At 36.2% G+C, this 20,755-nt stretch overlaps 1 protein-coding gene across 1 annotated transcript in view; it reads right to left on the bottom strand.

The window, feature by feature from the left end:
* The window catches only part of MIGA1 (mitoguardin 1), a 46,402-nt gene that overhangs the window by 3,349 nt on the left and 22,298 nt on the right, over window positions 1-20,755 (bottom strand). Inside the window, exons 8-16 of the mRNA XM_048059030.2 lie at window positions 16,590-16,690; window positions 8,205-8,323; window positions 7,951-8,023; window positions 7,522-7,608; window positions 7,300-7,398; window positions 6,806-6,940; window positions 5,923-5,976; window positions 5,059-5,175; window positions 69-4,687 (exon numbers count right to left, since the gene is read on the bottom strand). Of these exons, the coding sequence (XP_047914987.1) occupies window positions 4,469-4,687; window positions 5,059-5,175; window positions 5,923-5,976; window positions 6,806-6,940; window positions 7,300-7,398; window positions 7,522-7,608; window positions 7,951-8,023; window positions 8,205-8,323; window positions 16,590-16,690 (1,004 nt within the window). The 3' untranslated portion in view covers window positions 69-4,468. The remainder of the gene's footprint in view (window positions 1-68; window positions 4,688-5,058; window positions 5,176-5,922; window positions 5,977-6,805; window positions 6,941-7,299; window positions 7,399-7,521; window positions 7,609-7,950; window positions 8,024-8,204; window positions 8,324-16,589; window positions 16,691-20,755) is intronic.

Consider the following 20,755-nt stretch of genomic DNA (forward strand, 5'->3'; position numbering starts at 1 on the left):
GGGCTCCAGGACAGGCTCCTTCCCCTGGGGTCCCCCCGTGTCCCAGCAGCCCGGCGCCGCGCACTTACGGCCAGCGCCGCGGTCCCCGCCGCCAGCAGCTGGCTGAGGCCCCGCAGCGCGGAGGTTTTATAGCGGCGGTGGTCAAGTCCCGGGTCGCTTATGGCACACGGGGAGCAATCAGCTAACTAATAATAGTAAGGTGACAGCTCGCTGATGGAGCGGGGAGGAATCGCGCTAGCGCCAGGCCTCCGAGACGCCGGGCACGGTCGGTTTAAAGCAGCGCCTTGCTCTGGAAACTTTACAAAGCAGAGGCAGAAACATGATTTTATTACAGCTGAGTACATTCCCTTTCCTCCTCAACGATGACTTGTTTCCTACATTTTCAACAGCAAGGTCTTCAGCGCAGAACTTTCTTTTTCCTATCTAGCTTGTATTTTGTCTGCCAAACCGGAGCCTAACTGTCAGCTGGATTTATAAATATTAGGACAATAACCACATGACCTTACCCTTTGCAAATCTGAGCAACAGATACCAACGTTAAAACACAAAACGTATTTGTTTTTCAAAGGACAGCACAAGAACTTTCCCCCAGTGCCAGACTCAGAGCAGCTGTACTCGCAGTTCTGAAGGCACGCCGCAGGCTTTCCGTTAGCGCAGGGCATTCAGCTCTCGGCCCGTACCAGCTCTCAGCAGGTGAACACGTTTAACTGAAGAACAAATTTGGTCCTATCAAAGCCTACATGCATTGCTATTCTGCAGCGCTAACGATTAGACACCTTCGTTATGTTCTGTGTTTCATTACCCCCACAGGAAGTTTTATCTCACAACTGGAGCTCACTGTAGTGGTACCACGTGGAAAATAAATCTAGAAAAAATCAGCTCCTAAAACCAAGAAAAGAGACAACCCTTTGCTGTAAATAGAATGCAATTAAACCATTCTGATTAGCGTGATAGACAAGGGTCTTGCCAGCTGACCAGTCGCTCCTTGTGTCCCACCAATTAAAGCTGCATCATGCCTGCAAGCCACAAGAATCAGGTCAGGGTTTTCTTCATTTATTATGGTCTCTGTCTGAGTTACTTTTTTTGACTTCCAAGACATCAAAACTTCACCATCTGGCTTTTGGTGTTGAAAATTTATCAGTCCTGTGTACCATTTAACAGAAGCAGAATGAAATGGGTCCACAAAATTTGTTTAAAGTGGACAGCTGTTCCCATTCCATTTCTTTTTCTCATATATAATTTATATAATAGTTTTTTTTGTTCTTGTTGGATTTTAAGAAGCAAATTCCAATTTTGAGATGACTAACTGGTATCAAAACTGCTTCCATATCAAATTTTTCACATTAGATGTCAAGAGTTATGCAAATTCAAGTAATTTCACTGCATTATTTTCTTTAATATACACAACTGCAGTTCATTTAGGCAATAGAAAGTTCACAGATATGCTTACCCCAGCACATGATTTGACACATTTAGTTTGACAGAAACCAAAGAGCACAAAAGTGGAGTATAATAACCATTAAGAACACATAAAGAGTGAGAATATTACAACTAAATTACAAATAATATAAATATTTGATTCATGTATAATCTTTACACATTCAACATTTCTGATCTTAGGAGTACAGTTATAGAAGAAGAGGATGGCTTTTAAATTTAGCTTGATCTTATTAGTGGAAAGCGGCATTCAAAACTATCAAAAAAGTTAGAGATTATAAACTAAATTCTCATTGTGATTATGAATTCACTAAAGTAGAACTGCACAAATATTATCATTGCCTTGGTGCAGCTCTGGCATTTGTTCTTCAAAGATGGTAGACTTGAAATTCTTAAGCTAGGTGGCAGGTTATCAACAGATATCCTCTATACGCCTTCAGGCTAAGGCGTATAAACCTCAGCAAGGAGACAGCTATCTCCCACTGAAATTTATAACTGTCTTTGGAGTTAGGAAGGACAGAATATGCAAGTACTTTTTGGGAAAAGTCCTGAAAGGACTCAGAGATACTTGTACATTTCTCTCTTCTTCTCTCTTTTCCCCCAACCCTCCCTCCCTATTTTTTTCTTCCTTCATTCCCCCTCCCCCCCCCCCCCCCCCTTTTTTTTTTTGGAAGTTCATATAAATAAAAGTCTGAATGAAATATTTGTTGTTGATATCTCTCTGCACCCAGACACTGTAATTCTTATTTTGGATGGAAAAAAATCAGTCTGATTTCTGACCCGTTTCTATGGTCTTCTGAGAGCTCTGTGATGTCTTGTATCCCTTCAAGTCAGGAACACTTCCATTTGTTTAAACAGATAATATCAGGTACTTATCCATTTTCTAAGCATTTTGGTGTTTCATTAGACCCTTTTCATTCTTTTGTTAAAAGAAAAAAAAAAACAGCTTTCATTTTTGACAGAAGATCAAGCTATTAAATTATTTGGAAACAATCTCACATCAACACTGTTGAATAATGTTTGGGTTGTACTTTGTTCAAGAACTTTTTATAAATATGAAAATCACTCACTTAAATAGACATTTACCTCTTTAAGAATGTGTGTTTCTGCTTTTCTGTAATGAATGTTAAGGTATCATTTTCTTAGACCAAACCACAGCAAACAGTTTCCTGTGACACATTACATCCCCAGGTAGTATATTTGTCGTGGAATATGCTATTTACTCTGTTACTTCTACTTCCAGCTATTCCATATTGATTCTGAACCCAATTTGACACCTTATTATTCAATATAATATAACATATATATTTTATTCATAATATAATTTCATTCACAGACTTGCAAAAAGCTGCCAAAATGCAGATATTATTTAGACCATGGGAGGTAAGTGTGTTTAAGCTAAATGAGAGGGGTGAAAAAACCTTCACATTCTAGTATTGAAGACATACTCCAGTGAGACAAAAGTATAGCATAGTGCCAAGTTTAGCAACTTGAATGGCTGAAATAGAGCAGCAGCAGCAGCATTTGGAATTTCTGTTTTATTACACAGAGAAGTATACTTGTTTTTTTATAAACTATGACCAGCTGGCATTTCACACAAGTCATATGACACTTCCATAGTTTTTATATTTATGTAATGAGTACGACCAAGGAGCAAAATGTTGGCTTCAGTAAAACCTATGGAATTAACACAAGCCCTCCTCTTCAAGTATCATCAGTTCAGGTTATGTTCGCAACAAAAGTTGAAATGTTTCTAATCAAAGTTTGTTTCAGTATGCCAGATTATAACAACAAGTTCCTGAAGTATCTGAACATTTAGAATTAGAACTTAACATAGGCTAGATTCGTGTGGGCTGGCTTTGTGTATGGCAAAGCATACATAAACATAGTTTAAAAGGCTAAGCTGACTATGAAACATTGTTTCGGTTCACAGGAATTCAAGATTAGAGGATCATTATTGTTTATTATCTTTAGCACAGTAAAGATGTTGCTGCAAGTTCCCTCATGCCACATTGCTGCGCTTCTATCGAAAATTAAGGGTCCATATCCCCAGCCACCAGTTTTCCACGTGCACATAGATGGCCACAATTGCCAAAATTTTAAGTAGACAACTGACCTCCTACAAGCAAGGGAGGAAGACTGAAATGCTTTTAGTTACAAAAACACTGCCTTTGATTCTATTTTGTGATTAACAAATCTCATGATACAACCTGATTCAAAAATGTATTTTGAAATGCTACATATGAACTAAGAATTATCCTCATCACCACCATACAAAGTCTTCAAAGTTTTAGAAAAAGGAAAAGTTTTAAATTAATTGGTGAAACTAGCATAGCTTTTTGGATATAAATAAGTGCTCTCAAACAATCACCTTCGTGATTATTACACATTTTAAGACAAAATAAAGTAAAAAATGCATTCTGGAAGTCATTACTGCCCAAATGGTGCCTGCATTTCCTGCACCACTCTTTATTATACTGTAGTACAAAATGACTGCTTACACCCACACAAATGTAATTTCAGGGCAGTGGCAACAAGTTCAATTTTGTGAGCGTGATTACTTTATTGCACGTGTCACATGAATCAGAGACTGCATATACCCCTGTTGAAACACCTTCTAGATCTAGACACATAATGACTTTGAGACTCTGTAGTGAACATTTTGCACTATACGCCTTTAAAGGAAACTTTAAAGAAAAATCAGCTTCACTTACAAATTATCTGTGGCAACAGTACAGCATTTCATAAATAAATTTTACCCAAATATTACAGAAAAAAGCTTTGGGATACATTAAATATAAATACAGTGACAGCTGAGCTGCAAATTTAATTTAGGTATATACAATAATATGCTCACCAGTTCTTTTCACAGATGTATGCTTAACCTCCCTGAGTCCTTTTCCTTACTTAGCGACATGGTACTTTTTCAGATGTTTGCTCAGTAACAGCAATGACAGCTTTGGGGTTAGAAAGAAAGGTGGGAAGGATTATGTCAAAGTGCACTCCATCTCATTTGTCATGTATTTTAAGCTTACTGTACTTTTGCTTCTACGAGCCCACTGGTCATGACATGCCCATGACCACTTACACAGGCACTGACATGTCTTAGTGAATCTGCTCCAAGATAGGCCATTAAAAGTTCAGTGCGTCGGATTAATAATTGCATAAGGTCTTCGGCCAAACTCTCCATAGTTGAGTATCGCACCTTTTCAAAATCAAAAATGTCTTTGAGGAAGAAAAGCACTTGATCCTAGTAGGGGAAAAAAGAAAAAAAAATTATTTTTTTTTGTATTAACATTATTCTTGTATTTACTTACAAGAAGAGAAAAGTATGCAATGCTACCTATTTCTTTTAGACATTTCATAAAATCATCCGTTTATGTATTATTATAGTGCTTAGATATAATTTCACTAAAACATATTTTACAAAACAGTTTTAAGCCTAAAAGCCTAGTCAATATGAAAGTATTTTCATTAATATTATATACATACAAATATTTTTACTATTAGTCTTAATGAAAATGCAAATGTGTGCCTCTAAGATCCTCATTTCTTTTAATCTGGAAGATTTTAACTCTTTTTTAAAATAAGGTAAGTGGTAGTTAAGAAAACATTGCAAACCTTGAAGAAGCAGCATAGGTCATAAAGGGAGTTCCTGGGGCCTAAAAAACCCCATGCCAAAACAGGGCTGATATGTTCACATATAGCATAGAAATGCGCAAAAAATCCATCAGGTACCTAGTGATGTAAAAATCAGAGACAAAAGTTACACAGTAAACTTAGTATAAAACTCTATTACATAAAATTAGGTCTTCAGAAAAGCTTAAAACACCTACCACTTTAGGGCTGTGGTAACCTGAACTCCTTTAAATTATAGGCAACTGTACAGAGCAAGCGTCATGATTGTTTTAAGAGTGAGTTTGTTTGCTTGTTTTCTTAACTTTACTGGTGTTTTGTATTTTAAATATTTTAAAATTAATAGGCATAAGGCCAACAAATCATGACCAATCTACTCTGCCCTTCTGTATGAGGGATCAGGTAAGAGGGAGGCTGCAATAGAGCTCCTGCAGCTGTTGAGGAAGATGCTACTTCAGGTAAGTGAAGGGACAGGAAGAATTTTATTTAGCTGTGGAGATAGTCAGGGACGTGGGATAGAGAATCTTAGCATAAGCACGTAAGATACAAGATTAATGACCTTGGCCTGCGAAAATCCAAAGTATATGCGTGAACCCTGAAGTCAGACAATGTCACCATTGATTTTTGGACCTATCCTAGTTTGAGAGTCTTTCAGCTAAGATTTTTTTTGCTAAAAAATGCTATTAGGGCCCTATGAACTAAACCTCTCTGAGAGGCAGACTGTTCTCTAAACTAACATGTCCACGTTGATTAAGGATTAAGGGTTGATCTGTAATTAATTTTTCAAAAGCTACAAGGCAGAACTTCATATTCTTTGGAGTTGATCAGTAACTCTGCAGAGCAACTTACCTTCATTTGCTGTCTTTTCTGCTTCAGTACTGACCAACAGCTTGAAGCCACAGCCTAAATGTAAAAACAGCATGAAACCGTGAATAAAAATAACTAATTGTGTAAGAAAATTGTACTTGTTATTTTGAAGTCTTTTTTGCGACGCTTTCTTTAGTTTAATTCAAAAGTGATTTAGAACCCTTGACTTCTTTTTACAGTTTAACAGCAACATCTACTTAGTTTAACTGAGGACTAACTTATTATATACCAGAGAGCATGCTCAGACATCAGAAACTATTTTAGATATTAAATAGCATGTGAACACATTGAAATGTCCTTTTTCATTTTAGCAAAAACATTCTTGCAATAGCTTCAGATTCAGCTAAGTAGTTTTGTCCAAATATGGACCTGTGCAAAACAATATACCCATATCAGAATTAGGCTTTTTCCCCCCTCATAGCTTGTAAGGGAATTCTATCCTCATCTGTTTCTCCATCAGTACTGCAAGATAATTTACTACTCACAAAAAAATCATCCGATGTATTTTTCATAGTGGCAGCTTTTAAATTACGATTACAAAACCCCCTGATACCACCCTTCAGGTGTGTAATTCAGTTGTACTGGAAGCTGAATTAGACTTTACACTAAAGGAGGGTGTAGTTTATTTGCTTTAAAATTAATGCTATTATCAAGATGAAATACATAGTCTTTATTCTGCAGGTGTTGGATTTATTCTCATTTTTACATTGCACTCTAAAATATAAAACTGATCAACAGAAGAACAGTTTCAGCATATAAAGAAATTTTATATCAGAATGCTCACACCATTGTTATATTTGTCATACTGTCTACTTATCGTAACGTACTACAGAATCATGATTATGAAAATTAAACAAATACTTACTGTTTCTTTAAAAGAGGAATTTAGCCAACGGTTGTTTACTACATTCTGTATAGATATTGGTGGATTTTCTAAATCTTCAAATGAATCCATCAATATGAAGTCCAGAACAACATCATAAAAATTCAAGTTCTTTACCTGTATTAAATCAGAACATGATCTAAGTAACTTAGTTTTTCTTTTGGCAGTGGAATTCAACACGCACCATATGCTAGCTCTATATTAACATGCAAATTTATCATTGTTGTTGATTTTTAATGGATATTGAAGACATTCATTAAAGTATCATTCTCCTGTCAGCAAAGGAGAAGTTAAAAAAAAAAAAACAAATGTTTTCTGGCACTAAACTATATTGGTAGATGCCATTTCTTTATTTCAGGAATGTTAAGCATAAAAAAGATGACTTTCCCACAATTCTGACATGCAAGAAACTATTTTTGGCTGCTACAGTTGGCATAATTAAGGGGGTAAAAACACTTCAAAAAATTCACACTCACTCCTCTAGCAGCAAGTTCCATTTCAGTATTATCCCAGTGATCTGTTTGTTCCAAAAAATAAATCATTTCATCAAAGACATCTTCAAATTTCTTTGGATTCTGCGAAGTAAAAGCAAGGAGTGTCAAGCAAACCTAACAAGAGAGATGGTTTATTTACACTGAAAAGTGAATTATGGTAGAAGTTACATTAGCAGTGAAACATTATTTAAAAAAGGCTTTTACCTTTCGTGCTCTCACAATTAAAGCAGACAAAATTTTTCTTCCACTTTCAGCAAGAAATATTCTGTTTGCTGTTTCTGAAAGAATTATCTGGAAAAGGTTTCAGAAAAAATAAACATATTAATTCACAAATAATAGTAAGCGTCTTTTATTACTTCAATCAAATTCAGTAAGTATTTCTTCATTATGACCATTAGCATGGCAGGGCAATAATCTTTGGTCCAAAGATTCCAAATTTTGCTAGTCACAAGATTGGGACTCCTTTGCAAACATGTCACATTTTAGAATTATAGAAATGTAAACATAACAAGAATATATTTAATTACATGATGTATTATGAAAACACTCTCACAAGTACTACATTGATAGTGGCATTTCAATATCACGTTTTAGGCTTAAGAATGCACACAGATCACTTTGCTTTCTATTTACCTGAAAAGCTTGTCGAATGCAATGAAGCTTAGCAAGAAAGTCACTGTCTCCTAGACATTCAAACATTTCAGTCCTGTATAAAATAGAACAGTTTTCAAAGACCATCAAAAAAAGAAATACAAGAAAATTTAGCCAAACCTAGTTCTTACTTTGAAAAAATACCTAGTATGAGAAACCTTTTTAAAACGAGTTCTGTAGAGAATATTTGACTTAAACTTTTGCTTTTCTTGGAAATTAAGTAGACAAATTAATACCTTAACACTCTTGAGTAAATTTTGCCTTCTTCTGCTAAGTGCATAGCTTCTTCATACAACGGACAATGGCAAAGGGAATCTAGACCATAGGTATTACGAATTTCTCTATGCTCTGTGAGCTGAAAAAGAAATTAACATTCATTAAGGAGCTTTCTGAAATAAAGATATAAAAAATTAAGTCAAAGTTTTCCTGATCTTATAAGAAACTTTATCCTTTTCTGCATCTGCTTAAAAAAAGGCGGTGACATTTAACTACTAAACAGAAGCGAGACACCATACTATTTAAAATGGCTGTTAATTTGTACCTTTCAAAATCTGAAATCTACAGTTTCAGGTTTCAACTTTCAAAAGTTTATTTAATGAAATTTCATCAGTTTTCGTTTTAATTTGACTACTTAAATCTAATGAGTCTTGGTGCAGTTCAAAAAAAAAAAACAAAAACAAAAAACTGTCAAGACACCGAAAGTACAGAATGACTGCACCATGCAAATCTTCAGGAAGCTGGAAATAGTAACATCCTCCCACCCTTGTTTTTGTTTTGCTGGTAAATCTATCTGCTAGTTACAAAGCATAGTGCATGAAGCACAAGCTGCCAGCATTGTACTACAGGATCCCCAAAAGATTGTCATTATTAGCAGTTTTAATTCTGTGGTTATCATATAAATTAACATGAACTCATAGACATTTTTAGAGCAGCAAAAAACAAAAACAGATTAAGAAGTTAAAGGATGCAAATAATACAGAGAAATCCTGTTGTAAACAAAACAATGGCTAGCTACAATTTCCACTACAAACATTCCATCATATTATCAACAATCCAAAACCCAAAAAACAACCAAAAAAAAAAGGCATATGCTTCTCAAACTCATCTAGCTTGAAAGTATCTCCATTTAAAAAGGATTCATTTATTTGTTAGTTGTTTTGCTTGGAAGAACAGAGGAGGATAAGCTGAATTCCAGTTCATGATTTACAGCTACTGAGACCAAAGATTTTATGCAGATTTAACAATATTAATGCTAGCAATAACTTGTTTACTAATTCAAAAAGCCAGTCTGAAAATTTATGTTCTTATTAAACAAAGAAAGCCCTGTAACTTTCATTTGAAAACATGTGTATTCCTATATAGGAAGGAATAATTTAACCAACTGGAAGGAACAAGAATATATTGATTTCTGATATATATTAATTTCTTTTATATATATATATATACACATATATATATACAAGCTCACACATATACAAATATTATACGGATGTATATATAGTGCAATAATTAGAACGGGTATATAAACATGAAAAGGTGAAAAATCTTTACTCCAGAATTTGTTTTTCTATGCTATGTTTAAGAAATGTTAACTATGGAACAATACAGGCATTTTCCAAAATAAAGACCAAAACAGAACACAAATAAGCATACTAACTTACTTCTTACCTGGTCCAGCTATAACTGAAGCTATAAAACATTCCATTTATCTTATTTCATTTGCAAAGCATGAGAAGAAATAGTTTGTGAAAACATATGCACTTTGTAAACAGCTGCCCCTCTCTTGGAGGTTATCATTTCTGTGGTAAAAGGGATTACGCTAGTTTTCCCCAGTGAACTTCAGGTAAATAAGCTTCTTCAGATATTTAGGCAAATTGACTAACTTGGACTGAGTTAGGACTCAAGTGATCACCACAGTTAGATGCACATAACCTCCACCTGTTGCCAGCAAGGCTGAGATGAGAATGTCTCCAGGCCAGGAAGATGTCTGATCAGGGCCTTTGGGGTTACAGATTAACACAGAACCTCATACCTGGGGGTTAAGTGAGGCTCTTGGTTATCCATAGCTTCCTCTCATGCTAGCAGATGAAATAAAATAGCTGTGTTACTGTTGTTAGGTGTATTACTGAGCTCAAATTCTGAAAGCAGTTACATCAACTGGCTACCAAGCAAGAGAGAAGGGTATAAAGATTCTTCTGCTGAGACAGTTTTGACTACAGATTGAAGTTAGTCCCAACCAGGAACATTTGGACAAGGGGCACAAATTCCTCTCTCACTGACTTCTTTGAGTCAGTGATATAAAAAGAGGAGTGAAGAATGAACAATACAAGCCAAAAAAAAACAAAGACTAAAAACCACCTCTAACTTTAACTAGAAAAGGTGATTTCCAGATGAGTTCTGAAGATGCTTCATAATGCTTTTGCAATCATTGCAGATTTTCTTTTGATGTTTTTGAGCATTTCAAAATATATAAATATAGGTATAAATAATATATATAAGTATATAATAATAAAAAGCTTGCTTATATAAACATCCTTATTCAAACTAAAATTATTTGAAGATGCTCTCAGCATATATCCACATTTCTAACATAGCAGAGACCAGATATTAGAAGAATGGGCAAGTCATACTGAATATTTAACAACATGCAGAGCATACACCATTTTCTAGATTAATAACTTCTCAAGCTGGCATCAAAAGGAATATTAACTCTTTATTTATAGAGAAGAACTTGTCACCTTTGAGAAAAAAGGTGTAGAGATGGATTAGTTTGAAATGAGATGGTTCACTCTAACTATTTTATATGAATTGGCACACGGGCTGCAATCAGATGCCTGCTTTTTACCCCACCATGCACCCCTGTGCACTGAGTAACTATTTCAATCAGGAGTTCACTATTTGTCAGAAGTTAGCAGACAGCCACAGTTCCCCACCTCTTGCCATTACAAGTAAGTTGGACTTGTGCAAGTTCCTTGATTCCTTTCTTGCCATTCTGCAGAGAAGGCTCCTTTGAGCAGCCAGTGCCATTTTGAAACCCTTAACGGACCGCTAAGGATGGAAAAAGCGCCCAATGCGTACTGGTAGCTGAGAGTTACACAGAGGCTTGCGATGATGGAGCTGATGTCCAAATGTCTGCTACTTCCTCAGTGCCACATGGCACTACGCGAAGAAGACTACGAGAATGAAGTCAAAGAAGGGAGGAGAAGATTTATCACTCTAAAGCAGCAGCCTGGTCTTGTAGCACTTTATTTCTCTCAGTTCAAGGCTCAAGAAAGAAACAGCAGCTGCTTGCAGCCAAGAATTAGCAGGCAGCAGCAACCACTGCCCAAGACATTTATGATGACCTGCTGTGGATACCCACCTTCATTATGTTGAAACAATACGAACATCTTCAAACTCCAAAGGCTGCAGTGATAGCTTGTGTCTCTGCACACTGTGCTGCACAACAGCTGCCAAAGATTACAATGTAGGTTGTTTGTGTTCAGATGCTAATTAATTTTCTATGGACAGTTTAGCTTTACAGATGCATCTGCTAGTAACAAAATGCTTAAATAATTGAAAAACATCAAACCTCTGGAGCTTGCAATAGTTTTTAAACTTGGTATTTCTTAACTGCTCTGGTCTAATGAACAGACTCAGTACTTTTATTTGCCAACCATGAGTTGTTTCTTAATAAATAGAAAAATTCTCAGCTGTGCTTGAAGATCTTGTTGACTACCAAAATAGCCACCTACATGAATCTAACAAAAATATGCAATGCTAGACATTTTAGGAATTCTTGCTTGCTCCCTGTAATAAAAAGGTAACTTTACTGGTGCAGTCAGCTTTCCTTACATTCTAAGAAACTACGCTTATCCTGTATTAAAAAGATCAATGAACTCTTTCTCTTGATATTTGCATCTTTAAAAATATATATTTTTTTCTTCAGGTAAGTAGCCGCAGGATAAGTGTGAAACATGTTTTCAGAGTTGGAGGATGTGATGGTGGTTACTAACTAACACATTTGAGATGGTACTGAATACGTTTTTTTCTCACAGAAAATGCATTAAGTGTCCTTGTAACGTATACAGCTAAGTGTACAAGGCAATCCTGATGATATATGAATTTCTCTCCCATTTTCTTCCAGACACCAGGAAGAATGCATCAGTTCATAATTTTAGTTGGAATTTATGATGAATGTATTCAGAATATGATTTTATCTGAGTTACTGTCTTTGTTTATATCGTGTGCTAGGGCTGATCTAGTAGGCTAGGGCACGGTGCTATACAGAATGTTTTTTGTCTTACAATACTAGTTTGCTGTGCACTGCAACTTTAATAATTAATTCACTATGTTGCATGAATCAATGGTAGTATTATTCCTTGCCAGGCAGCATAATTCTAGGCTATACGCTGTGTTGGGTACATGTGCTTTCACATACGTGGAGGTATTATGGCACAATAATGAGTTCAGTGTTAATATATGGGATTTGTTACAAATGTTATATATATTTTCTAAGAATTAAAAACAGTTTGGTATAGGCAGTCAGTGTACAGGAACACATTGGCTATTGAATGAAACTCCTCCTTGTCCTAGAACTAAAACCATTAAATATACTATGCAAGTAGTGACATAGCTAAGGCTTCAATTTAAGGACAAGGATCAACCCCAGATTTTTTCTTACTTTTTAAAGCTTTTAGAGCACCATTTAATAAGTTGTCGGCCTAAATTTCCTATTCATACCTATACAGCAGACAATCATAGTTGACCTTTGAGGGAATCAAAGGAATCTGGTTTGCGTTGAACATTCTTCATTGCCACATGGAAAAGTGCTGTAGCACAGATTTTATGTCAAACTGCCCCTCCTCCCCCCCGGATCTTTTTAACTAGGACTACATATAGCAGGATGCAGAAGACAAATAATGGATAAAAACAGACCACCAACAAAAAAAAGCACAGATGAAGTATGAAGCTTGAGGAATTTGTTAGAAAGTACACAGAACAGGAAGAATTTCTCAAAGTGGGACAGAGCTTTCTTGCTGCCTGTGACGTCACCAACATTTATTGGGAGCTGCAAAGTTTCTGGTGATGACAGGAAGGGGCAAGTTTTAGTCCTGGATATTGTGTTTCACTGAATACCATGAAATCGTTTCAGCTTGCTCAAACCAGTAGGCAATGGTTTGCGGCACTTCAGGTACAGGTTCTTCAAAGAAATAATATTAGCATTAGTGGTGGGAATAACTTTGGGGATGAGTTCTTTCCTCCCTTTCTCCATATATTTTAAGACTATAATTTAAGGCACTTCCACCCCTCACTGAAGTTGTTTTGTTAGAATGGGTAGCTCCTCACAACTTGCTATCCAGGGCATGGCAGTCTGCAGCACTGCTGTGTTACATTTTTTTGAGGTAAAACAATAATCCACATCAAACTGGATGGATTACATGAACATGGGGGAAAGTGACCAGGATGAGAACAATGACTCCTGAGAAAAATCAAATTAGCCATTATGGTCACATTTCTGAAAGCAGTTAGAACACAGAAAGGTACGTCTTTATTTTTTGTAATGAAACAGGAAAAAACCTCACTTATAAATGCTATAGGAATACACATTATTATTTGCTAACATAATTCCCTTTGGTATTCCATACTTCAGGGAAGGAATAAAACACCTATTTGGAAGCCAGGAAAAAGGCAATCCTACCTTTCAGTGACAAAGCACTTTTGGAGCACGTTCTGAATGTAAAATTCAATTTCAGAATTGAAGGTTTTTGTGCCATTTATAAATAAGTTGAGGCATATGGAAACCACTATTCTTTCCCTGTTATCAAAGCCTGTTCCTTCCTGCACTATTATATTTCAACAGATTTGAACTGTGAAAAGACAACCTTCCTAAAAAATTACTGGGAGGGTAGAGAGAGGGGAGAGAGGGGGTGAATAGGGTTGAGCAGAGAAAGAACAGCTAAAGCTTTACTCAAGTCTTAAAGATTCCCTCTAAGCTTTGGACTGAGGCAATATTTTCACAAGGAAATCAATGTTTGTTTGATAATAGAGCTATAGATTCAGTTGCAATCAACAGATGAGAGTAAGACATGATAAATGCCTGTGCACTGACAATGGAGAGACAGCAATGTAACTCACTGTCAAGGAGAGCAGGAAAAGAAAAGAGGAAAGATGGAAAAGAAGTCACGAAAGAGGGTGGAGACCTTTATCTGGCACACTCGCTCCTGTATATTTGCCAAAGGTGGTAGCCACTTCAATCACCCAGTAGGTGAGATAACAAGAATATGAAAAGAATATCGACTCTCATAAATGTAAGTTGATGGCAGATGGGCTCGGATGGGGAAGAAAACACCGTTATTTGTCACAGTAAACAGTATCAACAACAAGGCAAATAGTTATGCTTGCCATCCCTTCTGCAGTGAATCTGAGAAGCCTATGTATTTAGGAATGGAAGTCTGGCTGGGCTTGGGGATGGCGACTGTCTAAATCATCTTCATGAGGATTTGGACACCTGTATATTGTAGGTGTCCAGATTGACTCATGGAATTGTACCATCAAGTGCATGATCCTCAGTACCCTCTTGACTATCAGCCATAGCCAGGATGAAGTCTTGGCATACCCTACTGCTCCTGTAGAGCTCATCAAAAGGGCATGTGATTTAATCTCTGCCAATTGTCCCAGTTTTGTATATTTCTTTTCTTGAAAACTATTTTCCTATGTTTTGTCCTAATATGATGCAGCACAACATTCTTGTTGCTTCCTAAGCAGTATCCCTATTGATTTCCATCAATGTAATCTACCTGTCTCTTGTCTTAGGATTCCCCGTATTTTTGCTTGTATTGCTCCAGAGGGCAGCGAACTAAATTTGAGATGACTGTGTGTGAGCACAGGAACATGGAAATAGCTTCAAGTTTCTAAAACCAAAGCCAGAAAAAATACTTAGTGTTGCTCCCTGGGACAGGATGCAATGCAGAAAGAAGATGAATAACTGTCAATATAGTTTGTGGCACAATGTGACCAGAAAAAACGCTACTACTGTGTGATTTCCCAGAAAGTGAAATTACCAATTGGTAAGTTCTAGCGGCAACACCATCAAACTTCAAGCTGCTTATGGTTTTGCTAATTTTCAGGACTCCTCCTAGAAGATTAATCTATTAAAATTCTTCAGTAAAGTCTGATGGAGGAGATCAGAGAGCACATTCTGTTGGTAAATGCTAGAACAGCTGGAAAGGAAGAGAACATCTTTGTAACTTTCTTCTGGAAATAACGCGTTGACAGAAAAGGCTTCGATGTACCAAAATGTGGAGACTATTTTCAGGATACATGAACACAAAAAGAAAGGTCTAAGATTGTTGCAAATTTTGACTCGAACATTTCTTTAGCATATACTGAGACAATTCAGCTTCTGGATGGGATGATTACTCCCCAAAGGTGATACATCCTGTTTCTTTAAGCCAAGCAACATAAATGAGCATAACGGATTGTCCCGATCTTCACACACTTGCAAATACATTGGGAAAGTTCACGGGAGAGAAAAAAAAAAAAAGATACAAAGAAACCATACAAACTGTAATGGTTTACAGCTCCTCTCAAGAGTTGATAGAGTTGAAGCAAGCCAGAACTGTGGTCTCATCCAAATTACTGGAAGAAGTAACCAGTCTCTATAGACACAATCTTTGTTAGAAATGAATGTTAGGCATACTACCACAACTTAATGGGAATTACTAAGTCAAGATAATTGTGTCATGGAAAAACAAACCACACAGTTGACAGTCAAAAGATAACTGCAAGCAATGCCTATGCAATTGTCTCTTTTTACAACTTAGTTTAGCAGCTTAGTTGTAGTGCATATATGATAGTAATATCTAACACAGAATATATGTATTGAGACCAATTGCTTTCCTAGTAATTTGCAGAAGAGTGCTATTCAAGATCACTTCAGCTCCTGAGAGACTATGAAGTGAGATATTCCACATTCGAGTATGTTACTGCATGTAAGATTCTTTCAAATACACCAATGGAGCTGTAGCAAATTAGAGCTAACAGGCAATGTCCTGTTACCTGAAGATTATTTCTTTACATATTCTTTGTGGTCTTATTGAAGAAGATGATGGAAAGTTAGATGACGTATACGATATACTAAAATATGTAGCTACCAGTTTCTAATAGTTTACTCTCAAAAACCTCAACTCCAAAAAAAACAGGCAAAGCCTGTTTCATACATCTTTATATTACCTCAGACAATAGAAAAAAATGAGAAGGGCAACTAAAAGGTGAGAGGATCTACTATAGTGTCCAACTGAATGTGCCTCTTCATTCATGAAAATCTGAGATACATGGAAAAGCAACGTCTTTCTAGAACTTTAGAAAACATGCTGCCAGTCATTGTTCCTCTCCGCCCCCCCACCACACCCCCCAAAATCACAAAACAACAACAAAAAAACAGCTAATAAGCAAACTGATTCCAATTTCATTATTCAAACAATTAGGAAAAAAGGTTGTTTTTTTTGTTGTTGTTTTTGTTTTTTCTCCCCATAAGAGAAATATGCTTTGCTTAAAATGATTAGCAAGAAATTAAGATTCTATTTCACTGTTCAAACAGATCAATGAATCTTTCAAGAAGCAACCTTCAAAAGTCTTACCTCAGCTGTGGAAACGAAGGAGTCTGTTGATGCGATGCTTAGTGTATCTCGAAGGGCAAAATCATCCATATTATCCTTTACAGTAATATCTGTATTTTTATCTTTAAAATAAATAAAAAGATGAAGTAAGTTTTCTGATAGTCTAATAACTTGAAGTCTTTAAAGTGCTTTTCATGTACACTTTAATGTGTAAAGTACACTTTTCATGTACTTTTGGAAGGCACTACATTGTACTACTCTGAGTAGATACTCCTGTGATCTGCTGACATATATAAAGGTGAGTATATTTTTCTGTCTTTACAGTGGACTTACAAACATCATCCACAATGGACAGAGAAAAAAAGATCTCTCACAAAGATCTCTCTCACTAAATATCTTACTTTGCTATGTTGATCTAAATCCTTTTAAGTTTCTAACTTGGCTGTGTCATAATATAACAAAGGTGCAGTGTTCTAGTAGTCAGGAAATATTATGCAAATAAAAGCTACTGATAAATAAAAAATAGGTTTCAGCTTCACTTGAACTTTGTTTCATAGTTTAGTTCTCATGCTTTTTTTCATTCGCTGGTTTTCCAGCAGAGCAAGAGAAGTTTTTGATCTTCAGTACATCCCTTTTTCTATTGAAGCAACACATCCAGAAGCACATCCTATATAGCACTACAACTATTACTGCCTTTAAAATAACTGATATTTTATGCATAAAATCATCTACAATACAGTTTCTCTCAGTTTTCATTTATTTTATTCTCAGATTTCAACTGCTGCACATATTGCTCGCATACATGTTTTTTTTTTTTCTATATAGAAACACTTTCACAGAAGGATTAAATTCATAAGTCAGTAAGTCAGACTTTGGCTTGATGTGCCACATACTACATTCTCAGTAGAGCACAGGCATTTATTTTGGGTTACTTTACCTTCAGACATTACACATGTGTTGCTAAAAGTCTGTTTTATTTCCAACAGTCAGCAGCAACCAGCTACCCAATGTCATCCAGATCTGTTGCTATGGCAATACTTTTATAAAAAACACTATTACATAGCAAGTGGCCAAATGCCAATATACTGGAATGGTTTACTCATCAATTGAAACGCTACAATCCACATATCTTAACTATTATTTCGGTGGTTGTTATGGTTTTATTTGTTACGGACTTGGAATGACAGCTCAAAAATTGTACATAGTAAATATCTGTCTTTGAGACTATTCACTGAGGGAAAAAATTATTAAAAGTTTGGAGGAAGATTTTACTAGATGCTGCGACACGCACTGAGTTAGGCAGCTTCCAACTTGTAATCACAGCTCCACCAACATTCACAAGAAAAATCTCTGATTTTTCAGATCCTTCTTGATAGTTTATCCTTGCTTCTAACCTCTAAAAACCAAGAAGAAAAGTACAGCAGCATCCAAGCTGGTTGTGAAACAATCATAGACTGAAATCTGAAGAGCTGGAACACAAAACCAAACTGTAAAGCATTTGCTTGACATCTGGTAAAAGCAGACAGGTAACATGATGTTTCCTCCTTATTTCTAGCTAATAATTTGCATTAATATCTCTCTAATATTACATTAAATGATTTTCTAATATCACTTTTTCATATCAGCAGTTGCTGGAACTGCAATGACACTGTTAAACACTGGGCTGCACAGGGATGTACAGCCTGGTCATGGATTTTTCCACTGAACTTCTTGTTTTGGCTAAGTTCTTTTCCATAATAAATTTGCAATTAAAACAAGAGTATCTACATCTCAAGGTTAGAAAAGCTCTCTTGCACCTGGTTCAAGTGCAATCCAAATAAACACTGTTTTTCTGACACTCCCAGTCTATAGGCAACATTTCCTTCATGAGAAGTAAACAGCTATATTCCTAAGTGGCAATATAAATTAGAAACTGTCATAGGAGTAACAAGTGGGCCACACTGTTAATGATCTTACTGATGGCTTTGCTCAAGATGCTAAGATAAGGACACAGCTCTCATGTACACCAAGTGCAGCTGTCAAGTAGTCTCATATATCAAACTATCTGCAATCTCAGAAAGTCTCTGTCACCCTCATAGGGATGTCCGAAACACAGTTAAGGCAGTAATAGGAACTTTACATTGTACAATGGCCAGAAACCTCATGGTAGAAAAATGAAAGAACTTATTTTTTTAGTAATCGTTGCAAGAGTCATTAGGAACCTCACTAACAGTCTACTAATATGTCAGTGAGGGATTATATTTCTGATAAAATATTATTTTTGTCATTCTAAAAAGATTACCGAGTATGTAGCTAACTCCAAGATGATTCATTACACATACCTAGCTATAGGGATACAATTATAGGGGAAAAGGAGAAGCCAACCAACCAAACAACAACAAATCATGCCACAAACTTACTTAATTATTCCACAGCAGGATAGGAAATGAAAAGAGTAAAAATTTGAGTGTTTTTTTTTTTTTTTAAGTGAAATGTGTTTTTTTTTCTTTTTTCCTCCAAGTGAAGAGCTGTGGTTTTTTAAATTTATTTTTATTTAAACTAAGGCTGCAATAGCTGACTGTGGTAGCATTAGTTGCTTAAAGAAAAAAATCAATAGAATATTAATAATTTACTTTTGCTAAGGTCACAGTTCCAATATTCCTAATATGGGCCTAGAATTTTCACTTCGATAAAATGTTTGTGTTTGCTGAATATGGAATACCCGTGTTTTCAAAAAACACAAAAAACACTTCTCACTATTACAAAATGCACAACTTATGCATGTTATGACAAAATACTGATTAATAAAAGGTTGTTAACGTTACGTGAAATATTAATACCTTTGGCAAGTGGTATGTCCATACAAATGAGAGTGTACCCAAATAAAACAACACAGCCTTGTCAGCTATTTTGGACTTTCTGGCTACCACCGCCCTAATACTCTTTAATACCTTTTGCCTAGCAGATGCTTATCGATACCCATACTGTGCAGAGAACACATTATTATGAAAACAGTAGGGTGAAAATTAAGTTACAGTTAGAGTACATACCATGCAAGTACCAGGAGAACATTCTTAGACACGAGAACATGAAAAAAGAGACAGCAGCACAATGAGAATCCCTGGAATGAACAGCTGCAAGAGGAACCCACCCACCCGCGGCTGCATCTGCTCATGCAGCCAGACCAAGTTCCTATGCAGTCTAATACCTTAAAGAAAGAAATACTAGCGAGTATGTGAGCTTCAAATATACTGTACTTATTTGAGAAGCCCAGGAGTTATTTACAGTTCATTTATATTTGTAAAGAGGATGAAGTGGGGTTTCAGATGTGATACTGACAACAGTAATGCCATAAAGACTCTAAGCTGTGGTGCTTTAAAATGCATAACTGGTTCTAAAGTTAGATTAAGGGTATTCAAAAATGCTAAGAATACAGAGTATGGCTAAAGCTTGTGAAAGCAATCCCAGCTTTATAAGATTATGCAAACAACTATGTATTCGAAACTAAGCAAGCTAAAAAAAATATCACATCTATTACGGAGTACTAATCTAGGATATTTATTTGTCTTTGTCTCTGGTAGATTCCTGTGGTATGACAGACCAAAAAATAAACTTCTCAACTTGCAAAGCAGCATTTGACCTTAGAGATGGAATTGTGTAGAAGTCAACTTTTTAGAATTCATTTGGGAAGTATGCATCTACGAATAACATTTTAAAATTCTGAATGTGTGTGTGTGTGTATGTGTTATCTTCCCTACGACCCTGAATGAAACATGGCATGAGTTTGCAAGTGAGCTTTGCACTTATGTGCAGCAGTTAAAAAAGGAAAGCACTTATCCCCTGGCAAAGAATTCACGGAGAGTTAAGGAATCTAGTTCTGAGTGTCACCGGTAAAGCCATGGCTTCCTATTATCCCCAGCCACCCACTTCAGTGGCACATTAGTGCAGTAATACATCACAAGCAGGAAAGCAGGATGGGAAAGGAAAAGCACTTCTACAATGTAAGCCAGCCCCTTGATAGACTCTGGAGAGGAGTTAGCCTTGCAGAGGAATCCACTTATGAGAAGTCAGGGTACACCAACAGTAACATGTTCCCCATATTCTGCCAGGTTACCGCACAGACAGCCGCTGTGTTTTGTGCTAGTCACATCCCTCAGATGCGTGGCTTCATGCCTAGACAACGGAATTACAATAATCAAGTTCAGAGA

Source organism: Anser cygnoides, chromosome 8 (assembly GCF_040182565.1).
Source record: "Anser cygnoides isolate HZ-2024a breed goose chromosome 8, Taihu_goose_T2T_genome, whole genome shotgun sequence".
Taxonomy (NCBI): Eukaryota; Metazoa; Chordata; class Aves; order Anseriformes; family Anatidae; genus Anser; species Anser cygnoides.